At 44.3% G+C, this 23,247-nt stretch overlaps 1 protein-coding gene across 10 annotated transcripts in view; it reads right to left on the bottom strand.

Moving 5' to 3' along the window:
• SYT16 (synaptotagmin 16) overlaps positions 1-23,247 on the bottom strand; it is a 103,618-nt gene that overhangs the window by 33,871 nt on the left and 46,500 nt on the right. For 5 of the 10 annotated variants that reach the window (XM_039733049.1, XM_039733051.1, XM_039733048.1 and 2 more), the window contains 2 exons: positions 20,335-20,513; positions 8,879-9,505 (listed from right to left, as the gene is read on the bottom strand). In XM_039733049.1, the coding sequence (XP_039588983.1) occupies positions 8,879-9,434 (556 nt within the window). In that variant the 5' untranslated portion in view covers positions 9,435-9,505; positions 20,335-20,513. Of the gene's footprint in view, positions 1-2,624; positions 2,645-6,278; positions 6,405-8,878; positions 9,506-10,484; positions 10,636-11,610; positions 11,729-20,334; positions 20,514-23,247 lie in introns of those variants that run through there. The other 5 variants (XM_039733053.1, XM_039733054.1, XM_039733056.1 and 2 more) reach the window with 5 other exon arrangements.

Genomic DNA, 23,247 nt, shown 5'->3' on the forward strand with positions numbered 1-23,247 from the left:
AGGGAATATTTGGTGTCCAGTGCTAAAGGTGAGGATTGCCCTCTCTGCTGACTGTCAAACAGAGAGTGCCCTGATTTTGCTTCTCCATCTGTCCTCACTCCATGACCAAACCAACCAGGAGGCTCCCCCAGGTGAGTTTATTTGGGTGTTTGCATGTGACACAGGTGGAGAGAATCACAGCTTGGAAAGGCTTTGTACCAGGGGTTATTCACAACAAAAATAATCTTTAAGAAAAAAAAGAACAAAAGAGCAAAAAAGAGAGTAATCAGAAAAAAATGGACATTTTTTGGCTCTAACCACCTCTACAGTGAAACAATACAGCAGTCAGAGCACTACACCACAATTCTGTGCACAGCTGTGCAAAGAAATATCGGACTGCCCACAGAAAACAGCATGAAAACCAGCAGATTTTCCTGTTGTTTCCTTTCCATTCCCAAAATTGGATTTTAAAAATAGGAACATGGGATTCCACGTCAAACTGGCTCTCACTGTGCTGCCTGAGGTTCTTCCATAGCTGTAGGAAATGGCAGCCAAGAAGCTGAACCACAATCATCCCTGATTTTCCCAATCACCTACTTTACATCTTACATGTGGAGCAAAAATGAGTCAGGCTTCATTTATTCTACTGGGTTCTATTAGCACAGGCCCAGGATTTGTGCAGAAGTGGAAGAAAAAAAGAGATTACACACTGTAGGAGACACTGCCAAGGCAGGAAAACCCCTGGTGGGGATGCAGTTACATCCACGAGTCAGCCTGCACCTCGCTGACAGCTCAGGTTGGGTTGTGTGCAGGACACATGCAGCTGCAGAGGCAGAAAAGCAGCTTCTGCCAGCAGATGTGGTACACTGGGGACTCTGCAGGGCACAGGTGGAGCTGAGTCTGCTCTGGGTGTGGGGCTGGAAATGCTCATGGGCTCAGAAACTAAACAAACTGCTGGATGCCAATGGCTGGTGAAGTAGAAAGCACTGTCTTTTCATTCCAACAAAAAAAAAGAACTTTCCCCTCACCATTATTATTTTATAACCATTTTCCTGGTGGTTTTCATACCACAATGGGTTGAATTCCTTCAGGTTACCCATTCATCATTTCTTCTATTTGCTTTTTTGGCTTGGATATGAATTTCCTCTAATGCAAGGCAGTCAGATCCTGAACCTCCTCCAGTAGGAGTAAGGAAGTTTCTTTGGATTAAGACTCATTGCTTTCAGCTAGCAGAAATCAAACTGGCCAAAGAAACATCCAGAAAACTCAGGTCACTGACTTTGCTCCTTTTTAAAGCAGTTTCCCCACTCCACACAAGACCCAGGGGATGCTCTTAGCATTCCCAGCACCCAACCATCAGCTTCACACCCACAAGGCTTTGTTTGCTGATCAACAGTGAGGAAATGAACTCCCTCAAAAAGATATTTGTTTGGATTTGATACAGAAAACAACTGCACTGCAACGAGGCAGATATTTATTTTCCCACTGATTTTTCTAATTGAAACTTTGTTTGCTGCCAGAGGGTTGATTCACCACAGTCCCCCTTTACTGTAGCACCACAGCACTCCTGGGAAAATCACCAGCTTTGGGAGCAGCAGGGGGTGGGGATGTGGTGCAGCAAGGCTCACAGGACTGAAGCTGTCACCCAAAAGGGACAACACTGTCCTCCTGCCTCTCCCCTCTTCCCTTTGTTTTGGTTTTAGCAATCACACAGACAATTCACCCGGCTCAAAAGTAGCAGGGAAGGGGCTGCTGGCCCTTGTTTGAAGCGAGAGGCTGGGCTGAGTCATGGGAAGCAGCTCTGCTGTGTGATAGGGGGAGGATGTTGTATTTCAGCTGCAGTTTTACTTCAATAAATGGCAATTGCAAAACTCAGGCCCAAGGGTTTTGTAGCTACATTATTTATGGCAGTAAGTCTAACCCCCAAACTGACCTTGAGACACAGAACTCCAGCAAACCACAGGGCTCTCATTAATCCAAATTCAGGGCTTTCTCTCCAGCACCACCAGTCTCATTATCTGCTAGAAAATACTCCCACAACAATTATGCTGTATAGACTGTACAGGTTTGAATCCCTCTCAGCCTGAGGAGGTAAATTCCTCCAAATACCCAGCTTGTGGGGGCAAATCCTCATGAATCCCTCCAGGGATGCTTCATCTCACAGAGATATTGAGTTATTGAATCAGAGAAGTACCTGCCTGGACATGAGAGAACTTTTAGGTGGTGCAATGATGCCATGAGAGCATCAGCTATTTTCATGACCATGGGAAGGGATTTTCTACAGATTTTGCTATGGACTAAGATTCAACCCAAGATTCAACCCAAACCATTCTTGTTGGTTTGGAAATAGGTACTGATGGCGTGTCCCTGAGTCCATCTGTGGAAACTGCATGAGCATCACACAAACAGCATCTGTGGAGGGACAGCCCAAGCACACCTTCCTCATTACCTGCAAGATCCCCAGAGCCCAACAGCGACATTCCCTGGCTTTAAAACTACACAGTTTTACCTCCATGACTGTAATCTCCATATTTGCTTTCATTGCAGAAAATTAATTTTCCTCTTGGTTACTAAAACTACTTGAGGAGTCTATGAGGCCACTCAAAATTACCTGTAATGACCTGGTGGCAGCAGCCAAAAATTACCTGGGCACAGGGAAGTCATATCCACACCCCTGTCTGGCAAAGGGTGAAGATCAGCTCACTTTTTGGCAGAGTGATCCCATCTTGTATGAGCTTACATCAGTAGGTTTTGTGCTGTCAAGCATTGCAAGGAGGGAACAGGGATGGATTACCTGTGCTTCCACCAAGCCCCTGCAGGCCAAGCTGGCTACAACTGCAACAGAAAAGAAAAACCACACACACGCACACACACAAAAAAAAAGACAAACAGTAGTACTGTTTGTGTCAGCACACAGAAATACTATGTCCCAGCTCTGCACAGAGTGCTGCTAGTATAACCTCCACCACAACACAATGAGATCATTCACACCTGCCTCGCCTGTAGTAGGAGAGGGAAGGTGAGGAGGCAGGGTTTCTAGGAGAAAGGCAGCATTTCCCAGATGCTGCCAAGATGCTGTTTATTGGTAAATGAAGTCTCTTGAGTCCTAAACAACCTTCCCAGAGGAAGATAGAGTCGCAACTGCCATATGGAGAGTGGGAAGAGGATGTCACTTAGCAAACTGGATCAGAAAATACATGCACAAACACACACGCTCACACACAATTTGTTCTGTAACTGCAGGGAATGGCAAAAGCCATTTCATCCTCTCAAGTAAATCCTTCTCCATACAGCTTATGCAACCTTCTAGATGACAAGAGCAGATGACAAGTGCTCCTGAGCAGAGCATCCTTCCCCATGGCCCCAGGGAGATAGGCACAAGGCAGTTCTGCCCAGACAAGGAACTTGGTGAAAACCCAAACCCTGATCTGTGGCTGACAAAGACACCATGTCCAAAATCACTGGCTGAGGATAAACAGCAATTCTGCAGGCCCAAGACAGAGCTGGCAATGGTACTACCTCTGAGAAATTATGGTTTGAGCCACTGTTTGGCTTCACTTTCCCAGCTGTAAAGCTGACATGCCACAATCCATCCTCCTTTTGGGGCTGTTGTGTTCTCTCATCCCCACTCACATGTGACATCCTGCACGAAGATCCCTCATAATCTGAAAATTTGGAGAGACAGAACTACAAAGGAATACTCTAAATACAAGTAGGAGCATTGTACCACCTTCTCAAGGACAAAAGTCTGTGCACAACCACTTGGAGTGGTTCTGAATTTCCCAGAAAGAAAGCATTCACTGCAAACTCATGTCTGCACTTCACTGCAGAAAGCCACGGGCTTGCATCACATTCTTCAGAGAGCAGATGCTGTCCCCAGTCACGTTTGTGCTTTGTCCCACTAGAGCTGCCAGGAGCATTTTCTCTGAAGTGTTTTTGTCCACTGTCTGCCTTTGCTTTCACCCCCTCAGTCTTCATGGTGGTATTGATTCAGTGTAGCCTCTTTGAATGTCCTTCTTGCAGTACAGGCAGTGATTTTTATAGGGTTACATTCTGGCTGGAACACTGGCTGGCTCCATACCCAGACAGGTGATAAAATTCATAAACACTTTGCTTCTCCATGTGGAGACTGGCCATCTATCTATTTTAGTCTCAAGTTCAAGCAGAAATTTAATTTATCACATAATCAACATCTTCTTCTTAAGGGTATTCTTTGCTATATGGGTTTATGGGATCTAATGAAAACTTCACTTTTTGCCTAGGATTTCCTGCCTGTATGAAGGGTCATTTACTGAGGTCAGGAGTATTCATACAGAGCAGAAAGAATAATTTCCTTTACTACAGAAATTACTGGCAAAAATCAATGACCCCTGTTAAGCTGGAGGCCAAGGTAAGTAAAATGCAATAGTGCTCTCTAGATTTAAAAACTCCCAGAGCCCCAGAGGTGTGCTTCCCCTCACACATGTGCTGAGGAAGGCTAGCAAGCCATCTAAACAGAGGTGTCACACTTCCTAGCATTCCAAGGCCACAAAAATTATTTTAGGGCAACTGAAATGCAGTTTCAGCTGGCACTGAGGTTGTCCAGTTGATGGAGGAGAAAAAATCTCTAAGGACTTGTGGCAGTGGAAGTGCTGTGCTCACCTATCCATTAGCAGTGCTGTGAGCAGTGCCAGGCAGCCTGGGAGACTTCCACCCCAGCACTCTCTTGTGCAGAAATAGTTCAGCTCTCACTCAGAGGGCTCAGCACTGCTGCTGTGCCTGTCCCTGTGCCTTTTCAGGCAGGTGAGACAGATCTTAATGGTCATTTGGCTTTTTGTTTGCAAAGGACAGCAGCCCAGGGGGAGAAGTGGGCTAAAGCCCTTGCACACTCATTGCTCTTCTTCACTTTTCTCATTATTGCTGTTTTTTCCCCTTTAGATCCATGCTGGGAAGCAGAAGCACTGGCCACCTCTACCCTTCTACTCGCAGTGCACTGCTTTCAGGTGTGCTTTCTTGCTCCTCTCTTTGCTGGTTTGGATCTTTTATCACTTCTCAAGCCCAGTGTGCAAGGATGGACCTGGCAGCCACGCTCTTCCAGGCACCCCCAGGCAGCTGAGCAGCAGCCGTGGGGGATGCAAAGGCTGCTCCCTCCCTGCTCTGTGCTGGGAGACAGCTCCTCTGCCACAGGCTCTGAGGTTAAACAATGGACGAGGCTCTGGGAGAGAGAGTTCATGTGATTCTGCAAAATTCACAGCCACGAGGTTTGCCACCGGTGGCAGCAATCTGCATACACAGAAGGCTCTGCTTTGCTGTCATTAACTTCTTAAGCCAAACACCTGGCACTGCAGTAATTCCTGCTGAGCTACCTTCTCAGTATTAAACTGTGGATCAGAAGCATACAAAATAAAAAAAAAACAAACAAACTTTTTCTGCATTTTTTTTGAAAACTTGCTACAACTTTACTACCATAACTTAATTACAGAGCAGCACTGGACAGCAGCCAAACCTGCACCCCATGATTAACCTGCCTCTTGGTGTCTGATGGATGCAAGAATTTCATTGCTCAAATAATTTACTAGATCCCTAAGCCTAAAACAGATTTTCAGTAATATATGTGCTGCTTCAGAGCCTAAGAAAATCTACTCTGGGAGCCAGGAAACATTTCCTAAGAGGTAAAAATGGAATAAAAAACATATTTGATGAAAAGGAGAAGGAGTAATGATAGTTTTTAACTACAGTGTTATTTTATTTCATCTCAGAAGCATGCTGTCAGTTTAAAAGAAGGGAACTTCTATTGGATTTTGTTTTGCATCTCTTTTAAAACAAAATTATTCTCACCTAGGGCTGCAGGGCTTTTTCCCCCTAAACCAAATAAACTATATATTGGAATGACCTTGTAACAGGTTTCTGTGGCTCTTTAATCACCAGTAGCTGCTAAATGAAGCATATCTATTTTCTCTGTTACATTACTATTGGCAACCAGGTCTTCAGTAAGTGCCCAGAAATATTTCCATGGCAACAAAAAGCATTCAGCATTGCTACTGTTTTGTGCCAATTTAGCTTTAAAATATTCTATTGTGGAGAGAAATATGGTACATTAAGTGAAATAAAGTCAAGAAGCAATGTTCTGAAAAGAATACAAGGATAAACAGGAAATACGTATTTTGCAGAAATGGGGGGGAGAAACCTGCCAAATGGAAGGAAAAATGTTCAAAGCTCATTTTGATGCTACTGAACAGCTTTGCTGAATGTCAGCAAGTCCATGTGTCACTTACATTGTCACTTAGGGTTAGGTAAAAAGCTAACAGAAATAAGGATACCTCGAACATCTTCTCTTGATCATTTTAATCCATGACTGAAATTTTAAGTTGCCAGGGTATTACAGCCTCTCTGCATGTCTAGGTTACCATCAGAAGAGTTCACACTCTTGATGTTAGAGAATCAATCTAAAGGAAAAAGAGGAAATAAAGAGCTGAAAAATAAAACACAAAGAGCATGTGTGTTTTGGAAGTGAAAGTTCACTTGGAAGAGCAAAACGAGTTCTTCCACATCAAAGTGTCTGTGGAAGATATTTTCAAATCACAGTTCAGCACTCTCTCCCCCATTACACAACTTAGTTCTGAGAGAAACAGGTATCAGCTCCCAGCCCTCTAACCCTCAAACAGCCAACTTTTGTGGCTATGAAGTCCTGAGACCATTGGCTGGCCCTTTGTGCAACGCATTGCAGAGGTAAAAATATTAAAGTCTGTCTGAGACCATTTGGAATGACATTCCCTAAGGTGCAAAAAGCTGTGCAGTGCTCCCTGAAGTGCCTGGTGTGCAAGCAGAGAGCTCTAGGAAGCAGCACTGAAGGTGCTGGGAGCTCCATGGGACCAGCCTTCCAGCCCACAGTGGCTCCAGGAAGCTCAGGGAGAAGGAAAGCAAAAAAATATGGAGAGAGACAAACAGCAACTTCACCAGGACCTGCACTCATCTGGGAGAGATGTCCAGAGGGACCCTCCCTTGAGCTGCAGGGGTCACTCTGGCATCTGTCTGTCACTAAGTCCCTCTCCAGGATATTCCATCTGGTCCATCACCCACCCCTCAGAACCCTGCAGCTGACAAACAGCTCTGACCAGGCCAGCAGCTCCTTCCTGGGCTCCCTGACAGCTCACCAGCTTTCCTCCAGCCACTGTGAGCAAGGGTCCTGTGGCCCAGGGGCAGGAGGCTGCCCTGGAATGCTGCCCTTGGCACCTGGCTGAGCCCCAGGATTTGCTGTGAGCTGCTCCGACAGCTCCTCCTGAGGCTGGGGGCTGCAGGCTCTGCAGGAGACAGGTTGTGCCCTAGGACAGCACCTGTCCAAGGGCATCCACAGCCCCAGCACTCCCTGAATGGACACTTTGTGCCCTGCTCCACCACTTCTGTGCACTCACTGGTCTCACAGCCCAAGCACCCACACAAACCCAGCCCTGCAGCACTGGCTCAGTGCCTATGGGCAGACCCTGGGGGCAGGATGCTGCACAGGGGTACCAGAAGGGAGGGCTTGGGCTCCAAGAGATACAACTCTGACATCTTTAATCTGGGAACTGGCAATCTTTCATTTGGAATACAAAACAAGCAGTCCCAGTTTGGGAGGTAGAACAGCTAGACCAAAAGAGCTTTTTAATTATTTACTCCCCGGCCATAACGGAGTGAGAAATAGCAATAAAGAAAAGAGCTAATTTTACAGTCATTAAAGAGCACCATCAAAGTTTATACCCTCTCAGTCTGATACTCCTGTTAAATACAAAAACAAACAGGCTGATCTTCCACAGTCTGCACAGAAAAGGCTAAATATGTAAGACTTCCCTAGAAGCCAAGAGTGAAGAAAAGCTCCTGGTCATAATAAAACAGACATTTTCAAGAGCACTTACCACCTGCTTAAAAATAAAAAAAAAAACCAGATATTTGAAGCCAAATTCTGTAGATCCTCAGTGAGCCTCAACTTCTTCATCAGCTCCATATTGTAGAACCCAGTCCCCCCCCCCCCATCCTCTTTCCACCCTCATTCCCATTCCCAGGATGTTTGTAAAGAGCAGCTTTATACCAGCAAGACCCAAGGATGGTGTCAGCAGGACTGCAGCTTTCCTGGGTGTAGTCAGGACCTGTGTGACCATCTGTGACCCAGGACACCTCCAGCCTCACTTGTGGTGACACTGAGCGAGCACAAGTCATGTGGCTGAAACTCAGTCCTGGGCACAATCCCCTGAAAACACTCCTGCTCTCATTTAAAGATCAGAAGTCATAGCTAGGCCTATTTAAAACTGAAAATATCAAACTCAGTTCTCCTTGCCATAATCTCCTGCCTGCTGTCTCTTCAGTCTTGTTTGAAAAGCCTGTGGGGGCGGTGGGAGGGGAGGAAAGTGATTTGGGAGCCTTTCATCCATAAAATCATGAGATACGGCTGGCTTTTTAGTACAGCATTTCACAGCACATGGCACAGTAACATCTTGAGATTCCTGGCACAAAGAAACAAGGTTTGAGATTACATATATATATATATAAATATATATATATATATCTTTAATAGCAATGACGCAAAGGCAGATGGTTCTCAAAGCAAAGGCTTAAGGCTAAACATTCCCTTTGAAGGGTCCTGCTACCAGAAACTGAACAGGGAGGGAAGCAAAACACTCCTTGCTACAGCAGCAGGGCCTGATTGCCTTCTAATACACAGCATTTCACCCTGGAGATCCCCAATTCTTTCAATAAGATTAGTCTCACAAACAGGGAAGAATTGGAAAGGTTAGATTTTTTTTTCTTTGGGATTTGGGGAGTTTTATTTTAGCTGTGGGAAACAGAGACAATGCAGAACATACTGAGCAGATTAGCAACTAAATGAAAGCAGCAGCAGAGAAGAAAGGCCTGGGTAATGCAGTCAGGGAGCGTGCCAGCTGCTTACCTGCACAGCGTGCCGTGCCATTAGCACTGCTTAAGGAGCCACCCAAGCTGAGGCTGTGCTCATGACCTCCCATCCTCCAAGAGGGCTCACCTTCTTCCTCAGCAATGGGAGGAAGCCGATCAGGAGGCTGGAGATCTTCACCCATCCAGTAGGATCCATTGGCTGCCAAGGTCCTGCTGCTTCCAGCGCACTGCTCTGCCGAGGTGCTGCTGTTTTTAACCCGTTTTTGCCTCTCTGGACCCGTGTCAGAGCTGTGAGGGAGGTTCTGTGAGGTGAGATCAGGGCCTCCAATGTAACTGTCTTCTCTAGGATAGAAATAATCCTCATCCCAAAGGTCCAGGTCTTGTTCATCATCTGATTCCTCAGAATAATCCTCATAAACGCCTCCATTATTCTCCAGGTCCTGGGTCCTCTCTCCTTCTGGCTTACGACCCACTCCACTCAAATTCAGCAGAGAGGCAGATATGGAATCTCCTGCTTGTTGGATCGCTTCATATAGTTGAGACATCCAAGAAGACAGTGGCTGGAGGAAGTTGTGAGCAGCCTCAGAAGCCATGATTAACACTATGCCAGTGTCTGGTGATCAGTTGTTCAGCTTTGCCAGCATGTCACTTACAATTCAGGGAGCTACAGAATAAGCACCATAAGAAATTACTGTAAATTTCTTGTCCATCAACACCTGTCGACACACTATCTATGTGAGATGACTAGAACTGAGAGGGGGAAATGGAAAAAGCACTTCTACCCATTGAGAATACTACCAGAAATCCAGAAATGATGGACAAATTGCACGTATTCCTGCAGAGATCTGGAAAGCTTTTATTCACTTGCTAAACCTTAGATAAAAATAAGAACACAGAACCTTGGAACACAAGTAACTTTTTGAAGTGCACACACTCTGGTTACAGCTGTCAACAGACTCTGGGGAAAAAAGGTACAAAAAATATATAACCTCTCAAATAACCTCCTGGCCCCAATTTCCTTAGCATTAGCATGAGCAGGTGAGAAAACTGAAGGGAGAATTTGGGGAGAATTATGTTTTGAATTATGAAAATGACAGGCCAAAATCTTGCAGTAGCAGCCCATGGCAAACAAGCATCTCAAATACTTTGCTCTAGAAAAACTATGAAGAAACTCTCTCTGTACATAGCCCAGAGCTGTTTTGCCATTCACAGAAATTTTAAAAAACAGCCAAACAGAGGAGGTGTAATATTATAGGTACAAAATTACTGGGAACAGAAGCAAGTTAACAAAAGCACTGGTGTCATCTCTATATGATGCTTTCTCAAAATTCATCTTAACTCTAAATAAAAACATAACTTGCAGAAAGTTAGCATGCCTTTTTGCCCAATATACATCTTCCCACAGTATCACAAGACAGATATTCTTTTAGGAACTCTGAGAAGGAGAAACCTACAAATAGGGTGATGGGTTTAGGAAGAAAGAATTAAATAGGTGCAGATTTTAGACTAAAAGACAACTAAAAAGAAGCTTCAAAATAAATATAAATGTCTTGCTGGATTGAGAGGTCTAAAAGCAATCAAAGTATAAAAGGGTAAATACAGTGTAACAGCAAGAAAATAAGCTCAGCAGCAATGTGTGTTACCTTGTGAAATGATCTCCAGAGAAATGTAGTGGGAATCTTAATGTTGTGGATTTTAAATGGAGCATAGACTAAGGAGATCCCATTTTGCTTGGTGAGCAGCTCTTCTAGACATGAGATCAGTGACTGAAGAAGACTTTAGCTTTTACAACACCTGTGCCAAATAATTTTGTTCAGTTGATTTATGCTGCAGATACTTCCAACAGGTTTATTGTCAGCTTCAGCTTGTGCTAAGAATTACAGCCCTAACAAGGGCAGTAAATGAATGTGGGTTACTAAAGGCATTCTAAAAGCTGTGGCTGTCATAAAATCCCTGGGCTCAGGGCACACACTGTTCCAGCATCCATCTGGCAGCCTCCAGCCCTCAGCTCAGCCCCTGGGATCCAGGTAAAGCTCCCTGCCATGCATTAAATCTTTGGCAAGGAGCAGGCAGTGCCACAGCCTCACCTCCCAGGTGAGCTGTTCCCTTCCCTCACTCTCCTCTTTCCAACCCTGCCCTTGGCAAAGCCTCTCTGCTTTGTGCAACTGATTTTCTCATGGACCAAAAGAGATTACAGGCTCCAAACAAGCCATTTGCAGCATAATGTGGATTGGCTCCTGGTAAATCACAGCACCAGGGAAGTCACTGGGAGGAGATGGTGCTTTAAACAGGGAGATTCTCCCAGGCATGGAAGAACTCTGGTGGGTAAGTGCTAGATACTGGATACATTTTTAACCTGGCATTTATTTACAGGCAAGAGCAAATGAATCTCTGGTTTCTGATGAAAGGAGAACCTCACAGTGCTCTCCCTCTGTCTCAGGGCAGCAGTGGCCCTCAGAGGGATGCAGGCATCCAGAAGTGATGGCTAACTGATGGAGGTAAAACATATGGGTGCTGAAATGAAGTGCTGATCTGTTCTAAAAATCAACAGAACACAGCCTTGTGATATTTGCATGGGGAATAATTAGCTTCTCTTGTTATTAGATTTTGGAGCTAACACCTGATTGGTCCAACAGAGCTACGCCACTTCTGGCTGGATACATCACAGACTGACACAGGGAGGTTGGCACCACAGCCATAAAAATGGAGGGAGCTTCCAAAGCAAGATTTTGCTTCAGTAAGGGAAGTAGAGCAGTGATCTAGACCCACCTGCAGAGCCTGGATGTGGTCACTCAGTCATCTGCAGCAGCAAATAGAACTTGAACGTGAACTTTCACATGCCAAGCAGCAGCCCGTAGGTTGTGGGGAAGCACGACACATACACCTGTGTACACAGCTCTACCCAGGACTGGGACATTTAATTGAATCCTAGGAACCCCAACAAGTGGTTTGATCTCAGTTTACAGACAATAGGCAGACACTGATGTGTATTTCACCAAAAAATCTAAACCACTTTGCAGTAACACCTGCAACTCACACATGCAACTTGCAACTCAATGCCTACATAATCTCAAGAGACAAAAGCAATGTCTTTTCAGGGTGCCTGATTCTGTTTTGTCACCATATTTTTATGAAAATCCTTTTGCAGGATTTTTCTCCCGAGAAGCCTCAGAAAAGAAATGTAAACAGTAACTACCTGATTGCCTTGGAATGTGGTCTGGAGGTTGTTTACCAACAGGTGCATCTTTGACTGGTCTCATGTGAGTTGTTATTACTTGGTGACCAGCAAGCTGTGTTGGACTCTGAGTCTGTCATGAGTTTTTGTTATTCATTCCTTTCCTAGGCTTCTCATGTATTCCCTTCTCTATTATTTTAGTATAGCACTTTTTAATATAATATAATAATATAATAAATCAGCCTTCTAAGAAATATGGAGTCAGATTCATTTCTTCCCTGTCCTGGGACCTGCAAACACCTCGACACTGTTTCACCTTTGCTTTGCTTTTCCTACCATCCTCTTACTAAAGACTCCACAGTCTGAACAACTGGAGTTCAGCTGAATTATAAATGGTTTATTTTTGTTCTTGCAGCAGATGGATAAAATGTGTAACAAGCTGCAGACAAGTTTAGGCGGGCAACGATTTTACAAACTCACCAGAGGATCAAAGGGGGCTGAGCTGTGTTGCAGGCTTGCTGTTTCCCAGGAGCTCTCTCCATTAATTAGGAGACACTGCTCTAACAGCATGTTTATGATATATTTCACAACGTGGTCTTTTCAACATAACGGATTTTTGCTTTTGATTTCTCTAACAGTTTTGACTTGCATTAGAAGAAGAAAAAAAAAACCTAAAAGAACTGAGAGAAGCATAAAATGTGTGGGAAATAGGAAAAAGAAATCCATTTCTTTTTAAAAGTATTCATCAAACAAGAGAGAGGAAAAAAGCAGTTTAGAAAATTTACTTCAAGTTCCATCTTCTAAAACCGCCCATAAGAATTTTCACACCAAATCACATGCTAAACTCAAAGTAGTTAGGGTGGTTTTTTTCCTCTCCTGGAAAATCAGATAGCTAAAAGGATCAATGTTAAGCCTCTCATAGAAACCATCATAACCTTTACTACAATCTATATTCCCTTGTCTTGATAAGATCATTATTCCTGAGTAGCATTCCCATTGAGAGGTACAATTACTATATTGCTAAAAAAAGTAGACTATTACCAGAATTTCAGACACGACCACAATGCAGAGGTTTGTAATATTCCCAAAGTGTCTTTCAATCTTCTTGATAGGTAGGTTCCTAAAAAAGTGCCATCAGTTGTGCATTTCTTAACATTTCCCTTGTTCAAGCTGTTGCAGAGTGTAGGCACAAACTTCCTTTTCTTCACTCACTTTTTGTGTGGCCCTTGGAGAAGTTTTCCACCAAACCCCTCCCTTTCAAGCAGAACACAGGCTGAAAATGGATTATATCCATGAGCAGGAGCTTTATTTGTGTGGATGTCAAACTGACCCAGCAGGAAGCTCTGCCCCAAGTTTAGGGGGATAACCTAAAACAACGTGTGAATCTAAGCTGATGCCCAGAACATCAAGATAAGGCCATTTTGCTGTTCACAGGAGGGAGGAAATAAGGAAGCCTTGGACATGTGAGATTTTTTGAGCTACTGAAAAATATAATGAGCCTGATTTTCCTTTCGAACTAGAACCCAATTAAAATACACATAAAATAGCAGAGGGTAGATTAGAAATGTACTCAGATGAAGGCAGGCAGCAGCAACACTGGGCCAAGAAATCCTCTCTCCTGGTTCTGGGAACAATCTGGACTCTTTGCTCCTCTTGCAGTTGCCAGAATTGTATCTAACAAGATGCTTGCAAAGCCCTTGCACTCTCACCAAACATTACTATGATGAAAATGTATTTCCAGCTGAAATTGTCACAGTGCCAAGCCCATCCTGTGCACTTGAAACTGTTCAGAGGGTTGGAGCTTCTTGCAGAAGTGTTATGAGGGAAGTTCACAGACAGTGCCCAAGGTTCACATCAGCTGTGAGCATCACTACTGACCACACTTCCCTAAGGGAAAAACAAAACACAAATACAGAACATCTGGTACCTTTTTGGCCTATTTTGTGCTATAAAAACGCTATTTATGTGGTTGAACTTAATACACAAAAACATTGAAGACAGAGGCGCTTTCCAAGTGATTATGTGCTCTGTGATAATAGTTTTCAGCTGGTGAATCAGAAACTCCAGGGCACTGAAGGAAAATCTAATGGTTTATGCCAATAAATTATACACATCTCATTGGAAACATTCACGGGTTACAAATCAACACAGCAATAAACCCACTGCTGCAGAGCACTGGTGCTGCAAGCCCCAGAATGGTGAAGAGAAAACAAAGATGAGCTCAGGCAGACAGCAATGTACCCGGCTGCACGGGGCTCAGCCCACACACAGGAAGCCTGCAGACTTATTTCTCACTCCCAAATCATCTCATGTCTTTGCAGGCAGCTCGCTAGTGATGCTGTGCCAAATTAGTTGTAAAAATTGATGCCCAAATGACAAAAGTGGTTTTGATCAGGATATTTAGCCCCACGTTGTCTCCTACTTTCTTTTCATTCCTTTGTTCACCCTCTCCTTTTGTCGATAACAATGGCAAAAATTTACTGATCTTCCCTGCTTCAGTGGGATGGGGAGAAGAGGAAAGAGGTAGAAGAAAAAAAGGAATTATGCAAATGTGACATTTATCGTTCGGAATTGTGGAGCTTTTTTCAAAAACCCAAGTCTCTCCATCATACAGAGTATGTGATGACAAATTCAAGCAAAAAAAAAAAAGTTTCTGGAAGATCAGGATTCAAATATTGTATTCAGAAGCTCCAACAGCAGTGGGGCTGAGGAGCTGATGGTGATTTCCTATGCTGACCTCTTCATAACTCTGTTTTGCCTAGATTGTAGAACTACTGAAGTCATGTAAGTCCAGGGCACCCAGGAAGCTGAGGATCTGTGAAGGCACAGATAGATATTATTGCCACCAAAATATTAATACAAAACCTGGGGGAATTTCAGGAGAGAGAAAGTGGCAACATCTCCCTGGCCACAATGTTTGGTTTGGATATTCGGGTGAGCCAGATTCTGACTTGGCACTGGTGTTAAACCCAGAGTCACTCCACCGAAGGCAGTCACATCCTTCAAATCAAAATAAAGCCCTTTGCATTTAAAGAGCTGCTTGTCACCAGAGGCACAAAAAAACCCCTAACTGTTCCATGCCAAATGGTAGCACAAAAAGCAGCAATGAATAACTTCATTTATACTTCTCCAGCCGAGGGTTACATAAAGGGCATAAAGAAATTCACAAATCATTGGAGTATTAGAAAAGTGGTGTTAGTAGTGGCAACTGTGCTCTTTCAGGCTGAAAGAGTGAGAAACATCTGTAATTACTGGATTAGGGGAATGAAAGAAGAAACCTGCAGTCAGAAATTACAGCAAGTTCTGTAATTGAGCTGCTGCCATTCTCCAGCTTGCATGAAGACAGAATAGCCAAAAGGAAATCACAAGTTCAAAGGGCTGGAGAAACACCAATTTACACCACCACTCCAACCCACCCACCTGCGCTGTCAAGCTGCTCCCTAGAGCAGGTCCCATAGACTCCACCCTGCCTGCAATTGTGCTACCCAGTTTCCAGCAAGTGAACAAACCAGGGTCAATCAGAGCAATTACTTGCATGGAAATCAGCAGTGGGAGAGCATGTCTAGCTGTTTAACAAAATGAAGTTATTTTAGAAACATTTAGAGGAGTCACCCAGCTCCTGTTACTCCTTCCCCCCCACACACACTCCATCCTCACAGAGCCTGTGGGAATCTCTCTGTGTGGACCACCAAGAGCAGTGAAGGCAGTGATGGTTGGGAGACAAAAACACAGTGGATGATTCCTGGTGATCCATCTTTGTGTGCACACGTGGCTGAGTCTGTAGTTTCCATCTCCTCTCACTTCTAAGTCAACCACCAGTCCAGCCAGAAAAGCTGGGAGGCTGAGGGGTCACTGGGAAAAGCAGAACTTGACTCAAGAGATTTAAAGGAATTTGGAGCCACAGATCAGAGCAGGTTGTCCCTAGTGACTTAGGGTGCTCCCTCAGCTACTCTAATCCTCCATTTAATTCAGCTTGTTGCAAACCAGGCTCATCCAACATCAGTAGCAGCAATCCCACTGTCCCATGGCCACTCACTCTTCCTACGAGCCTCTATCGAAGCAGTTGAGAGAAAAAACAACTTAGAAGAGCAGCTTCATGTGGGCACTGAGAAACTTCCCTTTCACAACCTTCTCTCCTCCTGCCACAGGATTGTTGAGGAATCTGAGCTACACACCTCAGCTGGGTGACAGAAACCACCTCAGGCTCGCCCTCAGTCTGCCCTTGCCGAGGACAGCGGAGCTGCTGGGTGCTCACACCAGAGTGAAAAGGACCAACCACAGCTGTGTTTCTTTGGAAAAGCACACCCCTAGGGTTTTCCACAACTTTGGAGGAAGCCAGACTGGTGCTGTCACACTCACCCACATTTCTTCTTTCTAAACATGAGTCCCTGCCTCTGCTGCATGTGACAGTCCCACTCACTGCATGTGACAGGTCCCCAGGGCCCTCCTGGGCCCCGGGCAGCACTGACAATGAAAGGCAACACCCAGGCAGCACTGCTAATATTCCAGCCCTGGCTGAGTGTTAGAGGTGTTGATGCTTTCCTTAAAGCTAAGGGAGATGAGTGGTTTATATAAGAACTGCATCTCCATTTATTTATTTTATTGTAAGTGTGCAGCTAGCCCTAGAGGCTGGAGCAGTGGCTGTGCAGAACAGCTTGAGAACATGAACTGAAAGTGCTCTTGAGGATGATAAAACAAAAGGAAAAATGAAAAAAAGAAACCTTCCTTCAAACCTCATCATATTTATGTTGTTTTCACACATCAAGAGTACATCTTCAAGTGTTCAAGGCAAGGCACAACTGGAATATTTTCATATAAAGCACAGTGTACTAAGCTACAATTTCTTTCCCAGTCTCAGGTGACACCATTATGAAAAGATTACTGTGTAGAACAAAGAGGGCCCTTCACTCTCTTGAGCCACAGCACTGCAGCCTGTGGTTGGTTACAGCTCTTTGTACAAAGGTTTGCCCAGCATTGCCACAGGTACCTGTGAAATCCACTTCACCCATGAACTTTTGGAGGGCTCCCCAACACTATAAACACTCTGTGTAGGAACACCACCAGCTCCTCTTAGTCCCAAAACCTACACTACAGAGAGGGACACCAAACCATCACAACATCAAAAGGTCTCACATGAGACCTCACTGACTTCTCTCAAGCCTCTGCTCAAGGAAAGCTCCTCCTGCCTTGTGTGGAGAGGTGATTCAAGGAGCAATTTCCCATACACGCTCTCCCAGTGCCTGAAAGACCACCAGTGCTGTGAAGAACCACTCAAGCTGACTCTAGAGGTGTGGCAATTAATCTTTCCCTCACTGAGGAGTTCTGCACATGACCTCTATCAAGGCTCTGCATCACTCTGGAAAGACCAGGACTGCTTCATGCCACCACCTCTTCCTTCTGCACATGCTTGGGCATAGCCAAGCAAGCTTGACATGCCCTGTGCTAATTTCCTACCAGGTATGTGGTTACCAGCCTCTCTACCTTGGCAGCCTGCTCTGAGCAGTGCCAAGTGCATCCTAAATACAGGCTGGCTGTGTCCAGATGAGCTCCAGCCCTGCCAGTGAAGGGACTCCTGCAGCTGAGTGAGAAGAAACCAAGGCAGCACATCCCTGCTCCAGAGATGGACTCATCATTGAGATCAACAAACCAGTCAAGAACAGGATCCATAGAAGTTACCAAAAATCTGCCATCCATTTTGCCCCAGTAATTAAGAGTCTTTGTCCTGAAGCCTCCAAAAAGGTTTTCAATGAAATCTTCATTTCCACAATGATCTTTTCCTTATCTTTCCCCCTCCATAGAGACACAAACTGTGCAATTAAAATTAAATCAGGAACAAAACAGCCAGATGTGTCCTGGAGCCATGTGGATGGGAGCACCTATTTCATTCCGTTACTTGCCTTGTTCTGGGGTCAGGCTCTATACAGGAAAGCAAAAACAACAACAAAAAAGAGGCTCTGACATTTTACAGTAGATTTTCTAAATGTCACCTTGCAGACTTGCAAAATAGACAGATTTCCTCATGTTTCTCTACCAACTCTCTTCTCCATTGGTAGATAACTCAAAACTCAGCTGGATCCAAGGGCAAGAGGGGCAGCTCATGCACTGAACCCATACACCCCTTCCCAGGCCACAGCCTTCATTCAGCTGTGCTATTGCATGGGGGGGTTCATCCTACAGCAGATGCCACAGTCATGCAAAATGCCTTCTCTCCTAATTAGATAGACATCTTCTAAGCACTCCTAATTCCAGATGCGGAGAATCAAAAATCTTTCCACAAATTGAGAACTTAGGACTGGGAAGAGCAACCATTAGTGGGCTGCATGTTAAAGACCTCCAGAGTCCTTGGAATCAGGATCTCCTTGCAACATGCACAGCTCAGAAGGTAAGAGTTGAAAAGAGGAAAAGTGAACGCTAACCAATGAACTGCACGTTGCAAATGCTCCCCCATCCTGCTCCTTCCTACCCACCAAAGCCATATTCCAAATCTGAAGCAAACTCTTGCTTGTCAACACTCTCTTGGGAGAGCTCCCTCACCCTGCTGGAAACAGCCTTGCCTGGCTTCCCTGCCCAAGCTCAGCCTCCAGGTTTCTGCATTCGCCATATGACACACTGAGTTAGCCCAGGGTTTAATATATTCCCTCATGCTGCTGTCCTTTAAAAGCATTGGCATTTCCTACACACAGATTCCATATTGACTTTACAAGTACCAAGACACCACGGTGAAATTTAAACTAAATATAGAGGTGATATTTTTAAATAACTCTCAGCTCCAACTCGCCAAGCCCATTTTATTTGAACAGGAAAAGCAGACTCCAGCTTTAAGCTTCCATTGTAATTAATGATTACAACAGATTCCTCTGCCGTATCAGATTTAGCACCTCATTAAGGTACGTGATATTTTTCTTGCATGGCACAGCTGTAGTTAAAGTTGACTTAGTGTTTCCATTATAAGCCCATGTTTTCAAAGGTTTATCACTCAGACACATGAGATTTAGTCTGAAATGAAAATTGCTACTGAGAGTGTCAGCTGGGAAGCAATTTCTTGTCCTTCAAAACCTGGAAGCAACAAACACCAAAAAAAAAAAAAAAAAAGCAAGCCACTCTGTTTATTAATAATTCACATTTTAAAAAGCATTGCAAATACATGTTTACATGATAGCCTGTGACAGCTCCATAGAATGTCAACACCCACACGCTCCTGGGAGATGTGTCATCTTAAAAACCGAAATAAAAGCCACATTTTTACACCACTTGATGGGAGGCGAAGAGAAGGGGAAAAAGACTTAAAAGTAATATCGATGAAGGAAACTTATAAAAAAAACCCCAGAGTCTTTGTTTAGAAACATTGAAGTTAGGACTTTCAGTCGAGCGGGGTGTGGGTGGGAATCATTTCAAGTACCATTTGTACTTGTACCTTTTTGGTGCTTGTCCCTGGCTCACTAATGAATTCAGCAAGAATTTGTGCCACTGAGTTCCCACCACAGATGGCATCCAAGCTTTCAACTGTCCATGAGCCCTGGAGTCTCAAAGTACAGCCAGATCATGTCCTCAGGCATGCTGAGACACAAGGCAAAATGAACAACAAAGCAACCTTGAATGAGCTCTATGATTTGGGATTGTGCTCTTTTGCCATTAGATTTAAGACTGAATCATTGAGAAGCAGACCCTTCATTTGGGAGACTTCTGAGGCCTCTTCTTGGCTGACTATCTTAGTGATTATACACTTCTGACATGCAAATTTACAAATACAGGAAGAAATTACCAAATTCACAGTGACCACCATTACCAGAACAGATGCATTTTTGATGGCTGAGAAAAATTAAAATGTTCTTTTTCTAACATAGTAAAATTCCCAGCTGTTCTGACTCCAGGACCTATGGGTTTACCCAAGACATACCATTTCCAGAGCACAACAAATGCATGAAAGAGCGTGTAATAGCTACTACAAAAAAACCAGGACAGACATATCCTTTGTGAGCAGAAAGGCACAGTTGCTACTCAGAAACACTCACATTTTGCTCCTCACTGGATAAACAAAACACTCCCACAACAGACAGAGCAGGGAATGGGCTTCTTTCCCCAGTGTTGACTTTCATTTTTCAAGACATTACTCCAGACAACAAAGATAATGGGAACACAGTAGTAATTGCATATCCTTATGATGAAATTTGGGAGGTTATTACCCAAAACCCTATTGTTTTCCACATAAACAACCTGAGAAACAGCAGGTGGGCCTGTGCCTGTCCTGTGTTTGTCAATCAAAGCCTCCAGAAGACTCTGCACATCAAAGGCAGTGTAATAAATACTGTGACACTCACCAAGTCCTTCATGAGCTCTGGACTTTTCTTTGCAGTGATTTCTTCACCCTCATTGTTCCAGGCATGGGAGCCCACCTCTCTCTTCACAGCAGAGCTTCTTGTTGATGAAGGGAGAGAGAACTGCAGGGAGGATAATGAAGGCTCCCACTGCAGACAAAAAACAGTGGCATCAGGAGTAACTGAGAACAGAAAGTCGAAAAAGAAATCATCAACACAACCAGGAAAAACTGCCTAGGGAAAATGTGGTTTAAGCACAGCTGTATCCATGGCTCTGCTTCCCCATCCTCTCCACAGAAGAAATGGAACTGAAATCCAGCGGAACTTGGGCTTGGATATAACATCCATCTAACACATCGATCTGGTCTGCTAAGGATGTGCATCACACAGACTTGGTTCCCATTTAGGTCTTCATTTCTGTCACAGGATGAATTCCAACACAGGAAAGACACCAAGTGATTTTAATAAACTTTTGTAGGAATTCAGAATTCCACCAGCTCCAAGAGAGACACTCTCCATCTGTACTACAACAAGAAAGGATAGTCATTAAGGCCACAACACCTCCTTTGCAATTTTTGTATTTTCTTTAAAGCAATCAGATTATACATAATGCTACTCACTAACTTCTTTACATTTACTAAGAACCAGGTTAACGTACAGCCTATGATCCTCATTCAACAGCTTCTTCACCCTTAAGTAAGAAGTATGACTATATCACATAATTATCATTATTTTCTGGAAAAAAAAAATCATCAGCCTCCAGCTCAGGTAATTCAGTTTAGGTCCTTGGGTGTCAGGTTTGGGCACAGGTGATGAGCACAGTGGTTTTGCACTAGCAGATGTCCCAGCCCTGTACATCCACATCCCTATGTCAAACTGTAAAGAAACAGTCTGGTTTCAATTTATCATGTTCTGCCTGTACCACTGGGTCTGCAACAAACCACAGGCGCCAGCTAAAAGCTTTTAAAGCCATTTCACCTCTCTCACACATATCAAAATGCCAAAACAAAGGACAAACACTACATACATCACTAGATGTGGATAGCAAGGGCACATATGTCAAAAACTTTCAGTGTCATCTGCAAAAAAAAAAAAGGTTTGTTATTCTGGTAATTACTTCACCAAGAAGGGGCGAAGTTCAGCTGCTCAATTCAAGTCAAAAACCCCATAAAAATGAAACATCAGCAGCATCAGTGGTACACCAGGGATGCTTGTGATTACAAAGCTGCAGCTCAGAGATGAGATGAGCAGGATGAAAGGATGTAAACAGAGCCCTGCCTGTGGAACATCCTGCAGGGAATTCATAAGACTTGACTCAGCAAAAGACTCGGGCTAGAAGAGCTACACTGACCCCAGTTACAGCCTTGAACTTGACAGTGCACTGTATGACTGCTACCAAGGAGATTTTAAAAAACTTAAATTACTACAAGCCAACATGTCTCAACTGGAAGCAGAAATCAGCAATGCATAGCAGCAGCCCACATGCAAAACAAACGAGTGGCTGGGAGTGAACCCAGAGGAACACGTGCTGCACAAACTCCGGAGGTGGCTCTGACCTTCCTCATCCCAGCCTGAGGAAGGAGCAGAAATATGCCCTAAATCACAGCAGCTGAAGTGACAACAAGGTGAAGTCTACACTCCCCTTGCTCTCTTCTGCATGGGCACAGAGGAACCACAGAATGGTTTGGGTTGCAAGGCACTTTAAACACCATCTGGTTCCAATCCTCCTGCTATGGACAGGGACACCTTCCCCTAGGATGCTCAGAGCCCCATCCAACCTCTCCTTGAGCTTGCCAGCACTGCATTTGATGCCACAATTTCCCTAGATAATTTGGCCAGCACATCTCAGACCCATTTTCCCCTCACACCTCAACCCAGGGAGCTGGGGAGGTGAGAGTGGCTGAGTGAGACATTGACTCTGGCTATTTTCAGCTGCTGAAGTCACCATTAAATGGCTGCTGGAGCCAAGGATAAATCAAAGGAGATGAGTATAAATCACCATAGCCATAACCCCAGAATATACATGAAAGCCTGGCTGCATCCCATCACAGACTTGCCCTGTTCTTGAGCATAGAATAAGCAGGAAAAAGGATAATGCTCTATCTTATGTATAAAACACATGGGATCACCACCTCTCAGCTCACAAGAGGGTGTGTGCAGCAAGGACACCACTGTTACCATTTATTTTATTTGATAAAAATCTCAGTGAGCTCAAGGAGACACCAGAGTTTCCCCTTCTCAGACAGGACACAAGCAAGCTACCACTATTTTTAAATATAAATTATTCAGTACATGCTCTGAAATGCTATACAAGCCCCAGCTAAAGAAAATCCTCAAAGTGCCCCTTTTTCCCAAAAGACCTTCAAATACCTTGCAAAACCACAGAAGAAAAAGCAGATCTTTGACTAGACAGGCATCCTGAAGGAAAGCTTGGAGACCTTGATCACCTGCTATATATTTGCTCTAAAGTAACTCAGACTGGCACAACAACATTATTGCCCTTCTAATTCTTGTTTCCTGGTCAGATACAGAGGAACAAGAAAGTAGCAGCTCAGTGACGCAGGACTTGGGACAGCTCTTCTGGCTTCCCTTACTCCTGGGGCCAAAAATATAAAAGGCACCACCTATCAGAGCTCACCAAAGGTCCAGCATCAACTTCCAGGAGGAAGTTGTCAAAGCCAAGTACTAAAAACTGTCCCCACAAAGGCAGAGTTTTTGGGAGCGCAGGCAAGAAGGTCTCAGGATCTCCTCTGGTCAAGATGACCCTGAGATGTATTAAAAGTCTCTTTTCCCCAATCCAGCTGTGGAAGAAGGAGTCAGAGGTCTTCGGCTGTCATTCTCAAGGTTGTTTATTATTTCTTATCTAAACATTTTCTGTCTGGCCTGCTGAGGTCTGTTCAGCAGGTCAGTCTGAGG

This window comes from Passer montanus, unplaced genomic scaffold, assembly GCF_014805655.1.
Source record: "Passer montanus isolate IOZ18808 unplaced genomic scaffold, ASM1480565v1 scaffold82, whole genome shotgun sequence".
Taxonomy (NCBI): domain Eukaryota; kingdom Metazoa; phylum Chordata; class Aves; order Passeriformes; family Passeridae; genus Passer; species Passer montanus.